Source organism: Pantherophis guttatus, chromosome 1 (assembly GCF_059756535.1).
Source record: "Pantherophis guttatus breed Tessera chromosome 1, ASM5975653v1, whole genome shotgun sequence".
Lineage (NCBI taxonomy): Eukaryota > Metazoa > Chordata > Lepidosauria > Squamata > Colubridae > Pantherophis > Pantherophis guttatus.
Window position 1 is genome coordinate 305,856,703 of NC_142063.1, and position 20,543 is coordinate 305,877,245.

At 35.2% G+C, this 20,543-nt stretch overlaps 1 protein-coding gene across 4 annotated transcripts; it reads right to left on the reverse strand.

The window, feature by feature from the left end:
* Positions 1-16,385, reverse strand: CALM2 (calmodulin 2). 4 transcript variants are annotated; one of them, XM_034427616.3, is made up of 6 exons: positions 16,230-16,385; positions 9,745-9,775; positions 2,984-3,127; positions 2,777-2,883; positions 2,104-2,239; positions 1-627 (listed from the first exon to the last, which is right to left on the reverse strand). In XM_034427616.3, the coding sequence occupies exons 1-6, from the start codon at positions 16,230-16,232 to the stop codon at positions 599-601; spliced, it is 450 nt and encodes a 149-aa protein (XP_034283507.1). In that variant the 5' UTR covers positions 16,233-16,385; the 3' UTR covers positions 1-598. The 4 variants fall into 4 exon arrangements, with proteins under 4 accessions (XP_034283507.1, XP_087739375.1, XP_087739376.1 ...); XM_087883249.1 differs by lacking the exon at positions 16,230-16,385 and adding an exon at positions 15,884-15,961; XM_087883250.1 differs by lacking the exon at positions 9,745-9,775.
* Between the last annotated feature and the right edge of the window lie 4,158 nt (positions 16,386-20,543).

Genomic DNA, 20,543 nt, shown 5'->3' on the forward strand with positions numbered 1-20,543 from the left:
TGAGTTAATTATTTTTTATTGGAAAACAAATATACAACTTGGAATGGATTTGAGGCAAGTTGTGCCATAAGCGGATTCTTTTTAAAATAAGTGGCTGAACAAAAGTTTTTAAAAGCATAGTAACTATAGAAGAAAAATGTCTTCTGGTACATGACCAGGAGTACAAAAAATAGTGTACGAGTACCTGGATAATACACCCGTTTTGCAATAGTGCAAACTTTTTAAAGTTCCATATTGTTGACTGTCCATAGTCCACAGAGTTAAGACTACATTTCAACAACATGCTAAATTTCCTAAAATAACTAATTTCAACAGGCATAACCTAGATGATCCCTCATTTATCCAACACCATCTAACTTTAGAAGTGTGGAAGGGCTTAAATATCCAGAGTAAGCCACATGCAAACATTTGTTACTTTGATCATTTTCCCAAAATATCAGGATGACAGATAAAGGGGAAAACATGGAGGAATGAGTTTGTTACTATACATGCATCTCTCTCAACAGAAGGGGAAAACCTTTTACAGATAAGTTACAAACAGAGAAAAAGGCAAATAAACAATTTGTACAAGAAATTTAACACGTTCTGTGCAGTGTCTTCACTTTGCTGTCATCATTTGTACAAACTCTGTAGAAGAAAAAAAGATGATAATGTCATTCCAGTATCTGTGTGAATATTCAAATAAAAAGCAGGCAATCTGCCATTCTAGCCAATAAATTTATGCCAGTTTTAGACTACCATCTTGTTTTCTGTAAAATATTTGTGGATTTCAAGAGTAGGCTCACTTTAGTAAGCTATTATTTCTAAATAATTTTTATTTTTTAATCATGTTTCATTCATTTAATTAGTAGTAGTAATTCTTTCTAATACACAAAGAATTCATACAAAAAGTGACAAGTCAGTTGTCCATCAATATTGTGATGCTCAGCTCTGTTTCTTTAGGTACCTAACTAAAATACTAAGCCTTGTTATGTGCAAAATTTGCTTGTTACTCAATGCTTTATATTTTAAGTGTCACACTAAAATACTTTTTCCAGATACAATTGTGAAGGATTTTAAAAACTGCAGCACTACAAATGTTTTAATTTAAATATCACAAAGTATTAATATTAGATAGACCACCTTTATGTTTGCACTCTATTTTCTACAGATCTATAACCAATTTATCAAAAACTGCTACACAGTGAACATTTTTGCTTGAGCAAAGACTTAAATACAGTTTAGCCCCTTAGCATAAAACCTATAATTTACCTCAAACGTCTTTGTTCAAGCATAATTGAAAGCAGAAAAAGAAACCAACTAATAGTGCTAAATAACTGGCTGTCAGAATCCTTGCTGATATACTGCAAGCCCTACTGGTGTATCTTCTGTCTCATATCAAATAAAAACTAAAACTACTTTTGATCAGATCTAAGTTGTAATGTTATTTCTGGCCAGATAAACATGCACTTCAATATTTATAACACAAAGTATTTTTGAAAGATCATAAGCAAGTAATTAAGAACCATAAAGCCAGCAAATAGCACTTTTCTATCTTTAGTTCCAGTTAAAACTTTACATTGACACTTTGCAGATATATTTGGCACAAAGACATGATTTATGCCAACTATTATTGTTGCAGAGAATCCCTAGCTGTTTCTAGCTGTTTCTAAAGAGAAAATAAAATGGTGCAATCTTCTGACATCACATTGGAGGCAGGAGAATACTAACATCTTTATTTGATTAGCTAGATGCTAGAAAAAGACTATTTACCTGATTGGCAACTAATTTATTGCTACTTTGAAATTATGTGTTATGAGAAAAAAAGTTAGATTAGTTGGATTCTAACAGTGCTATTCCTTTGTATTACCTCTCCATTTTTAATGCAAGCTCTCAAAAGGAGAAACTGCACATTGCAAATAGTTTTATTGGGTTTTTCAGACTGCCAAATGCAATGCACATCTTTTAGCCAACAGAAAATTATTTTTTTACTGCTTTTAAACAGAAGCCATTTTATCACTTCTTTGGCCTTAATTATGCAGGTGTATTAAGGCCAGTGGGTTTGACTGTTTGCTAACAGGTTCAAGACAACTTATGTTACAATAAACTATGTATAACTTTTACCTTCATAGTTTACTTGACCATCACCATCAATATCTGCTTCTCTAATCATCTCATCAACTTCTTCATCTGTTAGCTTTTCTCCGAGATTTGTCATCACATGGCGAAGTTCTGCAGCACTAATATAACCGTTACCATCCTGGAAAATATTTGGTGGCCACTTTAATTATATTACATTGTTTTAAACACATATTTTAACAATTACTCAATCAGAAATAACTTGTTTCTACTAAAAGGTTAAAAATTAAGCACAGACAAGGACAATTAGCACTGCAAAGAACAGTTGAGGAAGTTAAAACAGCTAGACAGTTAATTATTGTCCCATGCATTTCGAACTCATATATATGCATACTTGGGAAAACTTTGTTTTTAGACTATATTACAGACCAAACTATTTAACTGACATTATTTGACATTAGTTATTACATACTTTAATTGGGTTGGGAGGAATGAAAAAAAAGTGCACCATTATTGATAGCACCAATTCTTCTAAAATTTTATAGAACAGATTGCCTGCAAGTTAGGAAGGCTTGCATTAAAAGTCAAATATAATTCCCTGAAAACTATACATCATTGTTCGCTGGCATGAGTACAGAATTTATTTTTATCAAAGTGGAAATTTCCCTTGGTTTAAGGCACATAGTACTTAGAAAACTTATCAAAATATCTGGAATACCTTATCAAATACACGGAATGCTTCTCTAATTTCTTCCTCACTGTCTGTATCCTTCATTTTTCTTGCCATCATTGTCAAAAATTCTGGGAAGTCAATTGTGCCATTACCTGGAAAATAATTTATATATTAATAAAATTCCTTTCAGTTATATCCAGGTATTAATGCTGATTTAATTTTAATTACTGAATTATTTTAAATAAAATTTACCATCAGCATCTACTTCATTGATCATGTCCTGTAATTCTGCTTCTGTGGGATTCTGACCAAGTGACCTCATCACTGTCCCCAATTCTTTTGTTGTTATTGTGCCATCTCCATCTTTGTCGAATAGTGAAAAGGCTTCCTTGAATTCTGTAATACAAAACAGCAAACCATTCAACTTATTTTTACTTAAATTTTAATTCAATTGCCCAAAAGCCACTGTAAGGGATAAGACAATGAGTAAAACGAATGAAATCCAAGCACATTACATCAGAGTAAAACACATACTGCTTTTAATAGGATACTGTGTGCCTGATATTTTCAGAATTTGTGTAATTTTCATAATAAAACTTTGCGATGTGTCAACTAGCCAACGTTTTTAAATTAGGATGTAATTAGTCAACCTTGGCTAAACTTGAAAGCATAAACAGAATTAACCCTGGTTAGTATGCAAACAAAAACCACCAGGCAATATCAAATTGAAATCAAATACAACAAAATAATCAAGAAGACATTATTTTGTACTCTTGCCACGAAAGCTATATGGCTAAGACCACAAACCATCGTTAAGATGAATGTGACTCTAAAAAATTATTTTTTAAAAAATGCTTCCATGATAGTTTTTCCCTACCTTTTCTCCAACAAATTTAGTTGCAGGAAAAGAAAAGGGATAAAAAAACATGCACCAGTTCCAAAGGAAAGTACTTTTCTTTTGGAAATGTGAAGTCCCGTTATTACCATCAGATGAAAAAATCCTCCAATCATTTGATGCTCAGAAAACTACTTCCACAATGGCAATTAGTATATCACTTCTATTAGTATATTCTATTAGTAAATTCTATTAGTAAATTAGTATATCACTTCACGTGCGGGAGCACGCACGTGTGCTTGCTTCACTCATGCGCGCTTCTGCGCATGCGCAGATTACCCATGATGACATCATGGTGGGTGGGCGGAGCCTCCCGCCGGTTTTACTACCGGTTCTATAAAACCGAACTGGGAGCAACCCACTACTGCTTTGGACCTTGTTTTGGGGCCCTGAAAAAAGGTATCAGATGCCAAAATAGCACTTACTGTAGAGTCACCTATGTGTGATTACACTGGAATCACCTATGTGTGAGCTAGGCAGGTATACAAATTTGTTTAATATTATTTAATAAATACATAAAATCTTCTAAACCTCACAACACCCACTACAAAAAAGTCAAGCCCTTTAAAAAAAGGGTAGTGCTTACATCAGCGATTCTCAAAGTTAGCAACTTTTAAGGTATCTGGACCAACTCTCAGAATTCCCCCGCCAGCATGGAATACTGTCTTATTTTCATAAAGTTTCAGTTTGCTTCAAAGAAATTTTCATCATGGAAAATGGAAGCAACAAAATAAGATATTCTGCAATTATTTATGGTCTTTTAGTAATTGAATTCTTGAGTCAATTCAAACTTCAACCACCAGTTTCACAGGATTTTGCTTTCTCCATCCCGACTATCCCTTTTAATTTAAGTTTTTAAATTCTGATTTAGGAAATCACTTTTGAACAACTTCATTTTTTTCCGTTCAAACTATTGTAATTACTGTTCAAGTGTTTTACAACATTTCTATAGCTCAATAGTTGGACGAACATGCTCTAATATTAATCCAATTAATACACCTCTTATTGGATCAATTACATTTAAGCCTTATTTAGCTTTAGAACGTATTATAATACCTAGCCAAAATAAGTACAGTGAACTACTGCCTAATTGGTTTTATGTTACAACTAATACCAGTAGGAAGACAATTTGCCTGCTATACTATGTTGTCAGGGAAAAACAATATATAACCAAAATTGATTTTTGTAGTTAAATTTATCTATATATAGGATCATAGTTCCTCCTGCTCTGAATGTGAGATTTACTTCCTTGATTATCACTGATTCACACATTCCCATTATTTTTATATTTCCAAACACTAGTTAATTTATCATGCCATGGAGGCTTAAATTCCTTGTATTTGATGTTTGAAGTATTATAATTGTCTCTACAGAACGTAAAATGTCCCCATTTTTAATAGGAATCATATAAAACTTTTATCACTTATGCAGGGATAGCCTGTTTCAATATTTAAAACTACAGAATGTCCAAACAATTTGATTACAGCAAGGACAGAAGCTATAGGACAAACTATTTTGAGTAAACCAATGAAGTTCCAGGAAGCCAGTGAAATGTATGAATGTGAAAAAAGTTGTTATATTTACTGATTTATACATGTAAGAAAATTTAGTGTTTATGAGAAGATTTAGAACTATGATGAAGTAAATATATTGGACTGGAAGTTGAACCAGAAGTGAATCCACTAAGAATATATGATAGAAATGGTTATGCATAAATGCAAGCTGCTTTCCAATTTATTGTATTGAAAGAAGAGCTGACTGCAAGTACTCCTTGACTTAAACTGTTTAGTTATAACTGTATGAAGTTCCAATGGCACTGAAAGAAATGACTTATAATGCCTTTTCACACTTGGTACAACCTTTGCAGCATCCCCATGGTCACGTGATCAAAACTTGGGTGCTTGGTAACTGACAAGTATTTATGATCCTTGAAGTGTCACAGGATTATCTGATCACCTTTTGCAACATTCTGACAAGAAAGGTCAATGGGGATGCCAGATTCACTAACTTAATATTACTAACTTAACAACTGCAGTAATTAACTGCAGTAATTATCTTAACTGTGGCAAGAAAGGTTATAAAAATGGGGTAGAACTCACTTAACAACTGTCTTGCTTAGCAATGGAAATTTTGGTTCAACTGGTTGTTAAATCGAGAACTTGCTTAATATCCCTGTAAAGTGAACACAGTGGGAATATCAAACATGTTCTAGAGGTTCAAAAAGAAACATAAGGACCTCTAGATATAAACAATCAACAGATGGGAAGGTTTGTTAATGGTTTATCTAGTAAACAGTAGCTCAGTCTGGATAGCACAAAGCCCAGGAAGAAGAGATTCAAAACTTTTTGAACCAAATAGAAAGTTTATAGAAATTCTTCTCTGGAAGAATTCACTAATGAAAGAGGACTGGGTTACTAATACTTAATACTTTATATTCTTAATTTTTGCTTTAAAATGTATTAAATTTACCTAATGGTTGCTTCTTCAATAATGCCCTACGGTACGGAGTTTGACAAAGAACTGGTTAACCATCAAGAAATAGGGTCAATACATATAGCATGAATATACATAGAGTACAAAACTGAAAATAGTTTTGAAAGTATTCGTATGAAATGAATAAATAAGATTCAAATGTGTTGAGAGGAAGGGTTGGTTAGAGAGGTGTTCTCTAAAAGAGGAGAAAATTTTAAAGATAAAGTAGAAAGTTAACTATCAGCATAGGAGAGCAAAAATAGAAAAGCAGAAACATAACTAACAGGAATAGAATAAATTAGATCTGTGTTTATTTTTTTCTTATATCACAACTTTGGCTTTCTAGTTCTAATTTCTTTTTGGGCTTTGCATGTTATTCTGAAAAGGCAATAATATAAATAATAAACATGTATGTAGGCAAAGTTCCAAAATGGGTCATCAAAGAATACACACACACACACTAGAACTGTATTTAGACAGGGAAAGATGTCAAAAGTAATTTAAGTCTTTTTAAAGTTGAATCAATGATAATTGGTTTCTATAATTTCATCATTGTTTAACTCCCCAAAATACCAGAGAGTATAGATATGGTTATAACTGCAGAATGTACACAATAAATCAGTTTTGGTATGATATATTACTATAATATATGTCCATTTTTAGAGATTATTTTTCATTTACATGAAAAAGATACATATAAAGAACAGAACTTTAAAAAAAAATTCCTGAGAAAAAAATATTTTCAAGGAAGGAACTGTTAATAACTAATAAACTAACTTTAAATATATCAATTAAAAATACTAGAAGTAATTTTATATTGCATCATCAATCTCCCACTAGAGGATGCATCATTTTAAAATGTTTTAGGTATTCTAATCTCTTAAAAATGCATGTAACCAGGCACTTAAATGTAAAAAGGAAGGCTATGGCCCAATGTTAAATGCACAAATTCATACCACTTTTTGCCTACTAGGTATATTACATTTGCCTATTTTATTGATTAACAATTCAGGAATTCTATTACAGAATACTAAAAACATTTTTCTCATGTTGTTCTTTCATTTCATAAGAGAAAATTCCATCTCCTTATCTCCTTAAAAGAAAATATGTATTTTTTACAAATTATTATGCATAATTGACAATATGCATACAATTGCTTTATTAGCTTAATATCACTTCCCCAACTTACCTTGGCTTTCTTGTGTATATTATTGCTATGCTGTTACTTATTCCTACATGATCCTATAATTCTATGTGTACAGGTAATCCTTATCATTTGTTTAGTGACCATTGAAGAGAGACTTACGACCAGTTTTCACATTTGTGACGGTTGCAGTATCTCCGTAGTCATGTGATCAAAATTTGGGTGGTTGGCAAATGGCATGTATTTGTGACAGTTGCACTGTCCTGGGCCATGTGAACACCATTTGTAACCTTCCCAGCTGGCTTCTAACAAGGTCAATGGGGAAAGCCAGATTCACTTAATTATCACATGATTCACTTAACAACTGTGGCAAACGGTTCATAAAATGGGCAGTGGAAATTTTGAGCTTTTTTGTGGCTGTAAGTCGACGACTACCTGTATTCAAAATTATCACTTCAAGTCCTCAAGCAGAAATACGGTATGTAAGACAAAATTTGAGTAAATAAAAATTATTCCTGTGTCATGTTGTGTGTCTAAAAAAGCTTTTAAAACTAGCTTTTAAAATAAAATAAAAAATCCTAGCAAAATGAAAACAGCATTATCACACTTGTTTCCATTAGAATGGAATCTGATATTGATTTTTACTGTGCTGCTCTGCAATCTGAAGCATAGAACTGGCGTATGGTGAGAATTATCAGAATGCAGGCTCCTCTTGCCTTGAGATCCAGCTGAGAATGTTATAATTGCTTATTCCCTTTTGGGTATAGATAATAGTTGGTAATTACTCCTACTAAGCAATTACTCCTACTAAGTTATTTAAAATAAATAATATAATAAATATTATAACATAATATAATATAATATAATAATATATTAACATAACATAACATAGCATAACATAGCATAACATAACATAAATCTCACACAGACTATCTTCAAATACGTTGGACTATGCCTCTTGACACAAAAAAGCAGAGCCTTGTTATGGGACTGGAACTTTTACCAGGTAAGCTTTCATTATTGCCTATGAATTAAACAATGTCACAATAAGACCTTCCTAAGATGTACCAACAAAAAATATGGGTTTCTGAAAAGACTAGTAGAAAAGTTATATTGCTATGGGAGAAATTTCTAATACTTATTCTACACATCTAGGTAGGATGTCAAATGTGAATATAAATCTCAGATCCTGATTATCTTTTTATGCCAAATAATTTTCCCAGAGCTACTCTGGAATAAGAAAGTAGGCACATTTCATCTGGAGAAACTAGCATAATAGCAGTGTCACTCAGCATCTTACACACTTTATTTAATACCCAACTGGGTGCAGTTTTTATGAATCTAAATTAATATGCACAATTTTAATAAGCCTATCTAATTAGGTTTGAACTATCTTGGTATATTTGTAATGTTTTAAGATTTAAAGAAATTTTAACATGTGATTATTTATTGATTTTAATGCCTTAACTCTGGTTATGGTCTAGCTATCCATCAAATAAATAAATTAGACTTTCCATAATGAAGTTAAATTTCTGTCAGCCCACCTATGTAAATCAGATAGAAAATACAACTAGACCAGCTAAGTCTACTAAATTAAGGCTACATTACAAGAATCTTGCAAGTCTGAAGGTACAACGTTCCTGCCACCACTTTTAACCATTTGATCAATTAGGGCAGATCCTCCCTAATTTTTTTTTTTCTTTAATGCTAATTCCATTTCAGCTACATTAGAGCACCAAAGTAACTCTTCAACTGGATTGCAATAGATTGTTATCTCTTCGGTATAATAAACATTCCAACAGAACATATAACATGCTTTGAAAAGATACTATTCTGTTTTATTATTTTAGCATTCCTTTAAAATGTTTAAACTAAGGAAAAAATATAAGATGACGTGTAAATATGGAATTACACATAACTGTGATCCATAAATATATTTCCGGATCAACCTTCTGAGATTTGCAAGCAGGAAGTGGATCTTATTTCTGCCTATTCCTCTTCTCTCTAGAGTACCAAACATCCACATTAAAATTTGCTTAGGGAGGGTAGATTTATGGTCACTGTGAGCAAGTTGAATAAGAGTCTACAGAAATGGCATTTGCAAATACCATTTTTCTCCTCAAGGAATATAACCCAAATATACACATCCAAACACACTTTTATGTACCTTATTTAACTGAAAGTAACAAAGAATATATGCTCCTTCAGAAGTTCTATATAAGAAGCGCAGGCATATACTGTTATAATATAAAAAAGCGATATAATTTATGCAGTTCAAACTTTAGGCATGCAAGTAATGAATATTCTTATTTCAAGTTTAAGCATTTCCTGTAATTAAATTATAGCTATATGGTAGAATAATAAATTTAGTGAAGTTGCCAGTTATGAATTAAAATGATCCAATTAGTAGACAAAATATTCAGGTTCTAGCGTTATACTTTTACTGAAATATATTTGAAATTACACATTAACACCGTAAGTAATATAAATCTGGCATCTCACCTGCGATCTGCTCTTCTGTCAGTTGATCAGCCTAGAATATGTAAACATAATGAGGTTAATATACCTTGGCAAACTAGTTTTATATTTACCATTCTTACTTTTTTTTTTTTTTGCAGAATATACACAAGGCTCTACATTCAGACTTATAATTCTGAAAACAAAGCAAACACTCTACGAAGGAATGAAAAGATAAAGGAACTTTGAGAATACACAGCTAGAATCAAATTATAAATAGACATTTAAATGTAGCTGTATTTGATCTGTACTGTTCCTTGAAAGGAGGGAATAGACAATGTGTATCCTGCACATAGTGCTCTACATCTTTTTCAGCGCAATATTGAAAAACAAATGCAAACCACTGAAAAGTACTGTAGTGCTATTTTCTGCTGATTTAGTTGCTAAATAAGACAAGTAAATGTCTTAGGGAGGCTTCACCATGATAAAAAGCCGCAGCTTCAAGCCACAAAGACAGCCCAACACCTTTGACATAGGTCTTCTAATTATTGCAATAAAAAAAAACCAAATGGCTCCAGTCAACTGGTGGCTACAGCTGAATTCTTTATATAGAGAAAAAGAAACAAGTTCTAAACAGCCAGCAGTCCTCAGATCAACAGTAAGGAGAGACTTACCAACTACCTCTATTACCCCTTCCATTAAATAGTAGCTTTAAATTACAAAAGCAAATTCACTGGGTATCAATTAATTTAACTTCATTCTATTCATGTCAGTGGACTCTAAACCAGTGGCCCCCAACCTTTGAGCACCAGGGACTGGTTCCATGGAGAGAGGTTTTTCCATGGACCAGAGGGGGCGTGGTTTTGCATATTCCCTGCATCCCGCGGACGGGGCTTCATTTCTTTGAATGGCCTGGTTTCTGGCAGGCCACAGACCGGTGCCGGTCCATGGACAGGGGTCTGAGGAGCTCTGCCCTAAACAGAGCCACCTCAGATTTCCAGAAGATTACACAATTTGGCTAAATGTGTATGAGCTATAATAAAGTTATAAGAAATCAGAAAAAAATGATTTTGCAATTAGTCAATATGTGAAATAATGAGAAGTTGTTCACTCTCACTATCTATGGACAAGCAAATAAGCAAGCTAGTTAAATAAGGTAACTTTAATTACCAGATAGCACTCTGCTGCATATTAGAAAATTTTAAGACTCAATTGCACAATTTTGCATAAACACCTGTAGTTGTGTTTGGAAAATGTACTGGACACTTTGCCAAAATATATTAATTTGCATCTATGCAACAAGATGCTAATAATATTTACAATACTATACTGTAGAGCAGATTTACTTAATAGAAAATACAGAATACAAGACTAATTACAAGACTAATCCTGAGCATATAACAATCCAGGAAATCTGCTCTTATAGATAAAAGAATAATGGTTACTCTAAGCATAATGCAATTTCCTATGAAATGCTCTCCATAAGTAAAATGATTTGGGACAGTTTCCTCAAGCATGAAACATTAGCCAATATATATTGAATTTTAAATAACTCTGCCTTCTGAATCAAGTATGTAACTTTACCTTAACATCTTTAGAGATTATCAATTTACACATATATTGCCTAACTTTTCAGTATACTAAAATAAAACCCTGCAGCAAATTTGTCAGCTTGTTAAAAAAAATGTAAATAGTCCGTTGGGAGCTTATTTGTGAAACTAATAGTTGACAATAAAGTCTGGCTGTAATTTTTCTCTATAAACAGTATATTCAAATCCTACTTAAAATGACCAATAACAAGTCTATTATACAAGACATGCATTACATCTCATTTCACTGTATCATACAAGGACTGAAATGTTCTCTAATGGGCAAATCAATGTGGAAAATTTGAAACATTAAGGCATGGAAAAGCAAGTAGAAAATGGCTGTTAGGATTCTCAGAATGTTCTCTGCATGCATAGATGAAAAATAATAAGTGAGGCTGCAACATCAATGAAATGTGATCGTTTTAATCACATCTACTTAAACCAAAGATCAATCTTATCTTTAAGGACTATCAACTTATCTTTTTTGCAAACTTCAACTGAAGTTGAGAAAATTTAATTCACATGCTCATTCTGTCTTGATAATGCAGAACAAAGATATCTCCTAAAAATCTGAACAGGTTTTACTTTATTAAAATACTTTGGAAAAGGATCTTGTGAGTTACAGGATGTGCAGAACAAAAGAAAATATGGAAATCAGAACTAGGAAGGGGAAATGATGCAGTAACTTTCTTCATGAATTAAAAGCACTGTACCACTATACTGAGTCCAACACCTCTATCATGCTTCTATATAAAGCTGTATTTATTAATTTGATCTCTTTAATATTAGTGTTTACATTATATTTTACCCACAACTTATTTTTATTTTGCAATCTCAAATTATGATTAAGCAGTAAATTAATAGTCACATCCTTTCAGATTTAATACTAGGTATTCTAGTGACATAAAATAGAAGCAGCTTTTTCAAATCTTGGAGCACTATATATAGCTGACTACACTGGTCATTTTATCCATGCCGTGGTACAGCTCAGGCTGGAGCTGAAATTATGCAAAGTTAGGCAATTGGCTATATTTCTGAAGTTTTCAGCTACAACTCCCATAAATACACAATTATTACGCATATTAAGGCTTTAAAAACTGCAATATAAATCATCGTTCATTAAGTAAAGTTATACAAAGATTGTGAAAAGGGCTCTTCTTCAAAACAGGTAACAGCATTCTCTGGAAGGCTCAAACACTTTAAGGGCTTTATAAGGTACTTTCCACATAGATGTGCACACACTGCAACTCTGTCAAAAGTACCAGTAGAAACTCTAAACAAGGATGAATGCAGACTCACTTAAGTTGGAGACGCTTTTAAAACAGCTATTCAGAAGCTTCGGAAAGATGCTGCTGCTGCAAACCTTCAAAAGGTTTTCTACAGCCATGTCAGATATCAAACTACCCATTACCCATACCTATTGAATTAAAGGGGGCAGACAAGCAAAGGAAGTTATGCTAGTAAGTACAACAGCTGGATGAAAAGCTGTCACCTCACTTAACATAGCTTTAGTAGGGCATTTACTGAAGGCCCATAAAATTGCTAGTTGATATCCAGCTGTGGCTGTCAATTGATAGAACCACATTCTGCAGTAGAAGATTTTTACATCCCCAACCACCCACAAATGTATTCTATGAGTTGGAAGACACTTCTCTTCCAAGGAGATTTGAGGGTACAACAATTAAAGAAAAATAAACTCCTGTTTTGTAATTTAAAATATGCTGTCCTTCATTTCTACAATGGAAAACTTTCAAGAAACTTAATCTAATGAAAGCAACTACAAGTCGTCAATGGTCAGGAATTAAAACTTGTTTTCCTTCCCTACATAATTTCTCATCTACCAGTTCTCGAATTCTAGAAAACAGAAAATTCTAGATGCACAATTAGAATGAGTCTATTCTTTGACTCTTTTGTCACCCTTTTCATTTTTAAAAAAGGATTATAATGGAGCAATAGGAGGAGGAAGGGATATTAAATATGCTTACTGTCTTTAGTTACTCCTAAAAATAAAGGTGGGATAAAAATAAAGCTTTAACTAAAATTAAGATGTCTAAATGCAGTATGCAAGCATAACACAAATGCATGGTATCAAATATCATAGGCAATGTAAAAACGTTTAACTGAAAAATATGCATTCTGACTGTGTTCAACAAAGTTGTACAATTGTTATTACAAGGACTGGGCACATGAAAAAGAATACAAATAGTAAAATTGATGTTAGATAAATGACCCATCTATTCAAGAATAGCTCTATCGATAGATAACAAGCAAAAAACTGCTTTAACAAGACATTAGAATTATTCAGCTATCGCTATCAATTACATTTTACACCATGTACTTCATTCTTTATTGCTGGAAAGAATCACTTGTGACCTTCTACAGAGGCATAACTGCACTATGGCCTACAGATAAATGTTCATGACAAATTCTAGATTCCCAGGTGAAACTGTTGAGATATTGATTTCTCCCTAGAATACAAAGCAACAATCTGAAATTTCATCCAAAATATCCACAAGGCTGAGAGCAACAGAAATAATTCTAAAATAGAAAACACTCAAGAAATATTTCAGCAATTCTAAAAAGGTCAAAAACAGGCTAAAGCCTCTTAAATTCAAAGTCCCATGGGGAAAAGAACATATTTTACAGCTGTCATGGAAAATGAAATAAAGCATCCCTATAATATAATTTTATGCTTTCAAAAAATCCTGTATCCATGAATATACATATATATATATATATATATATATACACACACACACATATACATATATATATATATATATATATATATATAATATAAAAATATCTCTACTTAGCCAATAATTCTAACTTGAGTGCACATTGTTTATTCACTCCATTTTAAGAATTCTTCAATATGGAGTCTTCAGTTGGCCATTTAACTCATATTGAAATTAGGCTGCAAAGTGTCATAAATACGGAATCAGTACTTCTAATCTCTAGAAATAAACCCTGCTACAGATAAGGAAGTTACAATTCCTACATGTTAGCATAACATGTTTTTAGCCTATGTGATCTGGTAGCTGGGATTTTTCCAAACTCCAGCCAAATATTTATATTCTAAGCATTGCTTTAAATCTATCACATCTTATGGGGACCATTCTGAAGAGCAGTTATCACTGAGGTCATGTAGCAAAAGTAGAAATCTGTATATAGGTTACTTGCACAAATGTTTGCAAATTGCTGAGAAAATCATCTGCATTCCTGAGATTCTTCAGTTTCTTCATACTCCATTATTTCAGTGAAAAAAATTATACAGTACGAAGATTTATATTCAAAGAACAAAAGATTGTTTTAAATTCATAAATATTTATAACAGTCAACTTGAAATGTTCTGCAGGGTAACAGAAAATGAAGTGACTGGCTCTGTCTAGCTGCTGAGGATGTAGAAATTAGAATCCTCTGATACTGATGTTAAGAACATCTAAATTTATCCCTTGCTCTGAGGTTTTATACTTTTTATGGCCACTGAGAAGTTTGTTGTCCTGGATAAACTTTCATTCAGCTTTAGTATCAAAACAAATCATTTAGTGTCATTAATCAAAAAGAAAAAAAATCAGTCATCTCAACTATTTCCACTCAAGAAGAGAAAATTCACTTTGAAAGATAGAGTAAGCACAAAATCCACATTTATTTCAACATCCAGCAGAACTCAAATTTAGCACTAGGACTTTCTTGCTCAATTCCCAGTCTTTTCAAATTTCAAGCATTTCCTTATAGGTATGAAACTATATTACCAGTTAAGCATGTTACTTGTTAAAATATAGAAAGTACAATCAAATCTTTTTGGAATGGAAGGTACAGTAAAATATCAGCAGCTTAGTATCATGATTTTAAGGGTATCCCTTAGATTACCATATTTTCTTTCCTGATGAAGTACCTATATCCAAATCATACAACTTTCTGATTATTATTTCTCCTCATACTTAACATTCCTCAAAATTCCTTAATATGGCTTCACTTGCCTTAACCTAGAAACCTCAGAGTATAATGCACCCTTACTCAACATCCTATCCCAAAAAGTCTGCACAGAAATGTTGCAAGATTTTTTTCCCAGCTTTTACCGAGATTCCTATTTTAGCTTCTTGCAATTCCTGCAGTAGGAAGAAAACAATCTCCCTACACACACAAAAAAATATTCCAATGTAGCTCCATGCTTTAACCCATTAAATTTTCCCCCGTGGCGCGACTGCACCTTTTTATGTTAAACGAGTCTTACTTTTCAGGGAAAGTAGAAACTTTGCACTTCTTTAAAAAAAAACAACCCGCAAAGCGGTTTAAGTTTCAGGTGTGTTTTTTGCAAAGCCGATCCCCGCTTTACTTTCTCCCCAAACATCCTCTGCGAACACAAACTGCTCCCGATTTCCACCCTGCGCCACCAAAAAAACCAAGCCGGGGCGCCGTCACTTTTTCTGATAACTCCCGCCTCCCACCCGCGACGCCTCAAACGTTGCACGAGCAGCGGCGACAACTCGGTTGCTACAGCAACGGAATTTTACCCGCCCCCCCCCGCAAACGGTGTTCTCAGGACACCCCCTTCCTTAAACGAATCTAACAAGGGAAGAGTTACCACAGACCTTCTGTTCCTTCCCCCTCACACTCCGCTCCCAGCATGGCGCCGAGAAAAGCAGTCGGCGTCCGTTTGAATTCTGAAGTCAACGGAGGACGTTGACACGAGCGCGCGATAAAGTCGGACTTCAGCGCGCTCTTTCTTAACTCGTCTCAATGTATCCGATGTCCTCCCATAGGATCGACACCCCCCTCCCCCAACACACACGATGCCTACCCGGGTCCCCGCATCGCCCCACTACTTTTAAAAAGCGACATTTAAAGCAATCCATTCCTCGTTCTGCTGCTAACTACCGCGATCACGTCAAATCGCCCCACTTCCCCCCGACCGATTCTCGCCCTCCCTTTGCTAACCATTTTGGCTTTTGCCCGGCCTGGCGGCGATTACTGCAGGCTAAGGATCACGACTGGTGCCGCCTTGTTCGGCACAGAAGACAGGAGTGGCGCGCCGTCTGCTGCCTCTTCAGCTCCTAATACCCAAACGCCTCGGCGATTCACCTCACACTGAACGAAGCACGCCTGCCGGCAGCGCCTCATAAACCACCTCACTTCTTTCTCAAATCCATCCGCGCCTTCTCCTCCCCTCCCCTCCACCATAGCGAAAATGAAAAGCGCGCAATAAAGGAGATCCGGTTTCGCAACTAGCGTATCAACCGTCGCTCCCGCTATGTATTCCGTTCCTTCTCCACGAATTTCACTTTTTTTTTTTTGCCTCAGACATATGAATAGGTTCCTTTCCCTAAAGATAAAAAAAGGAATGGTAAAAGAGTAGCTCTCTTAAAGTAAGATTGTCGAGTAGGGTTTATTTATTTATTTATTTATTAACGAGGGACTTCTTAGCTCGGCGAAAGAAGATGGACGAAGGGAAACGTGTGAGTGAGTGAACAACGAACAGGCTCCTCTGATTGGTGGCTTCGTACCTGCAATGCGTCACTCGGGCATGCACAGTCTGGCTCGGGAGCCGTGCGCCCTCTATTGAGGAGTCCATGCGGGGGCGGGTGGGAGTGTTAACTGGTAGGCGGTTGAGGCCGCCTTTTGAGTCTTGAGGAAAACCGGCGCTGGCGCAGTACGCGCACCGCGACTGGAGGGCTTCTCGCGGTGAATGGAAAGTTCTCGGGCTGAAGCTATGGCTAAGGGCAGAGAGGAGTGAGCCTTCCTGGGGAAAGAGGAAAGGGGATTTGCTGGATGGAAGACTGTGAGTGGCAATAAAGTCCTGCAGGGCAACATGCAAAGCAGACCAGTTTCCGAGCCTCAGTTGTTCCTCCGAACCTCAGGATCGGGCTGGAGGTGGAGCCGAAATGCGTAGTGCGCCGTATCGTCCTGCGCTCGCCAACGTTGCAAGGCTGTGCAACCTGAAACACGCTTTCAGGAGAATCCAGCCCTATAAGCATAATGGGATTTACTCAACATGCAGAGCCAGCTGCTACTGCACCACTCTAGGCGGCTAACAATGCGAACCAACATCCAACGGGGCTTCCTTTTTAATAACCCAACAACTGTGTCAACCCAACCGCCCAAATGTAGGTTACAAGGCAAGCCTTGGGTGGCAAATAAAAGTTCGGAAGAGGTTTGCTGAGGACTTAGGTCGTCGGAACAAATACCGGTCGTCTCGGTTCTTGGACGGGAATCACGGAGGGTGGAGGGTCCCATTAGAAATGACCGAATGGAGGCACAAAAAAGACCTTGACGGGGAGCCACAAGATTTTAATTAATAGAAAGCAAGGGCGCTGCGGTCTCCTGTCACTGCAACTCGGCTCTCCCTTAAAGGGGGGTGGGGGGGGGTCGGTCAGAAGGGTTTCGGTGGAGACCACATACTCCTTTCCCCTGTCCATTTTCATGTCAAAAGTTTGGATACACGTACCTGCTGTTACTGCAGTATGTAGCAGACGTGTGCGATGTGGGAAATGTAGTGGCTCACGTGCTTTTGTGCAATGCGAAGAGACAGAGGGAGCAAGTTGGATGCAGTAGTGATAGTAAAATATCGCCTAAACTGCCAACTGTTTTCCAGTTGGAAAACAAGGCTGGAAAGAGGGCAAAGGCTGAGGAGAATCAAGAAGGGTTTCCTATAGGAAGGGAAAACAATGAATAATCTGTTCAAAAGACTTAAAAAGCTTTTTACACATTCTTTCCCTGGCATGCAAACTTATTAGCTTCAGAGGCAGTTTGTGAAGTAGGTGTTGGCCAGTCGTTCTTTAAATATGATTAATTCAGTGTAGAAATTGTAAGGGTATATTGGGGGGGAGGGAGGAAAGGACTGTGAATGTTGTATGGTGTATGCATCTTTAGTAGTATGTGTTGTCTCTACTTGGGAATCATGACTGGTGAAGGTTGTCTTTTTAAATTATCATGTTGCGGCCAATAAAGAGGAAGAGGGGGGTATCTGTTTTTAGATTTTATATACATATATAAATAGCCTTGTAATTTGGTGGGTTAAAACGGTGAAGGTAAATAGAAATGTTGAAATCAGGATTAATTTGCAGATAACTGAATAGATTTGGTTCCCTGGCCCCATCAATACTGCTTTTGTCAATGTCCTATTAACATGTTAAATCATTGCCTCTTTGGAGCCAGTGAAAATTTGCCTATGTGTTATAGATAGCACAAAATGGCTGCAGTGGAAGAGCTGCTCCATTCACAAATACTGGGACTGAAATCAAAGCACAAATTTTAAGTATAAAGCTGAGATGGAAATCTGAGGCCTAATCCATTAAAATGTTCCTGGTCTTACTTTTTAATTCTGTTTCACAGAAAACAAGTGAGCCTTGTGGTCCTAGACCCATGATGGCGAGCCAATGGCACACGTGCCAGAGATGGCACGCAGAGCCCTCTCTGTGGTCATGCGCACTGTTGCCAGCTGCTCTTCTGGTTTCTGGTGCGGGCGCACCGGCCAGCTGGTCTTCGCACGTGCCAGAGCGCCGGAAACACGAAAACCAGCTGGCCAGCATGCATGCATATCTCAGAAACCAAAAGACCAGGTGGCTGGTGCGTGCATGCGCACCGGCCAGTTGGTCTTCGGGTTTTTGGCACGCATGCACGCATTCTGGTTTGGCCACTCGGTGCTGAAAAGGGTCACCATCACTGTCCTAGACCTCAGTATAGTGCTGGTCTGAGCGCTCCTGGTGCCAAATCATACAACATAACAGAATACCTGTGTCCAGAAGGCATATGCATGATATTCTAAGGAACATACAATCCCAAGAAAGAAGATAATATATCAATAGAAAAAATGTCAAGTATGCCAGAATAAATCAGTAAATATAGAGTAACATTTATCATGCAGAAGTATTCGAATGAAACAATTATTTTTAATTTTTAGAAAGATTTTGGAGCCCTTAGGGAGCCCAGAGTTATTCTTGAAAATAAAGATGGTTCTGAAATTGTGTGCTTCATTTTCAACATGACAGCATCCCAGTTAAAAATAATGTATTTAAAAACCCAAATAAAAGGAAATAAGCATACTGTGTACTAATGGAAGCGTAGTAGCCACTGCAATGCCCATTGATGTCATGCTGAAGACTTCACTGTTTCAACAATGTAATTCTTGCGAACAAGCATTTTAAATATTTGACAATTTGGCTTATTTCTTATGCAGTCACACAATATGAATATGGGAAGATGGGTTTGTGATATAATGTTCCCAAAATCTACAAAAATATTTTTATTTTCAAAACTAAAAGATGTTAAAAAGACAGAAATTAGGATTAATATCTTTCCTGGAATAGATATTAGAAATTTTATTTCGATGTTAGATAATATTAATTACATTAATTTTAATTAAATAATAGATATTAGGAATTAGGAATTAAAGTTGAATATTCCAGATATACCATATGGTATATAGATTTAATTACAAATTCATTACAAATTCTATATATATATAAAAAAAAATATTATGATCCAGAGGAACAAAGGTGTTTTTTAAAGGAGGGAAATCTAAACATACAGCAGCTTTAGCAAGTTTTGCTGAATCATTAATTCTTCATTATGGGAAAAATTCTATATGCTTTACCGTTTACATTTCAAACAAATGCACATCTAGAATGCTATTAAGTTTAGCTACAGAGTTTAGCTGTTAGCTACACAAATATTTGTGTGGCAAATATTTAAAAATCATAAAATAATGATAGATAAGGATTTTCTATTTTAAATTTCTGAAAAATCTCTAAACGTTAGGCATTTTAAATAATCTGTTTTCTAATGAAGCATTCATAAGTGATTAAAGACAGGGTATTTTCTTGCCAGGAATTGTATGCCTCATAATTTATTTTATGTATTAAATCAGCCTCATTTCATAATTTAATGCATATTTTGCGTATTTTAAATGTGGTTTGAAGTATATCAAAATACAAACTGCAAAAAAGGCAGAACAATTATAAACAAAAATTGTAAACAAACATCTTACATATTTGTAAGTCATTTATGTCTTTAACTATATTTAAATCTTACAAATTTAAGAGTCCCAAGTACTCAAATCATACAGTAAACCTCCATAGTTGAGGTGGGCTTTAATCAGAGTTTCCACATCTGATACTTTAACCATTATACCACACTTGCTTTCAGTATGCAAAATAAATGTACAAATAACAGTAGTGTCATGATGGTCCATCTGGCCTGGAAATAATTGGTCTGTTCTAAAAATAATAAATTTCACAGAGATGGCATTCAGTT

Coding starts and splice junctions, on each gene's coding strand:
- CALM2 (XM_034427616.3), bottom strand. Junction 2,884..2,983: donor CAATGAAGTAGATGCTGATG/GTAAATTTTATT, acceptor ATTATTTTCCAG/GTAATGGCACAATTGACTTC. Junction 2,240..2,776: donor CATTCCGTGTATTTGATAAG/GTATTCCAGATA, acceptor AATATTTTCCAG/GATGGTAACGGTTATATTAG.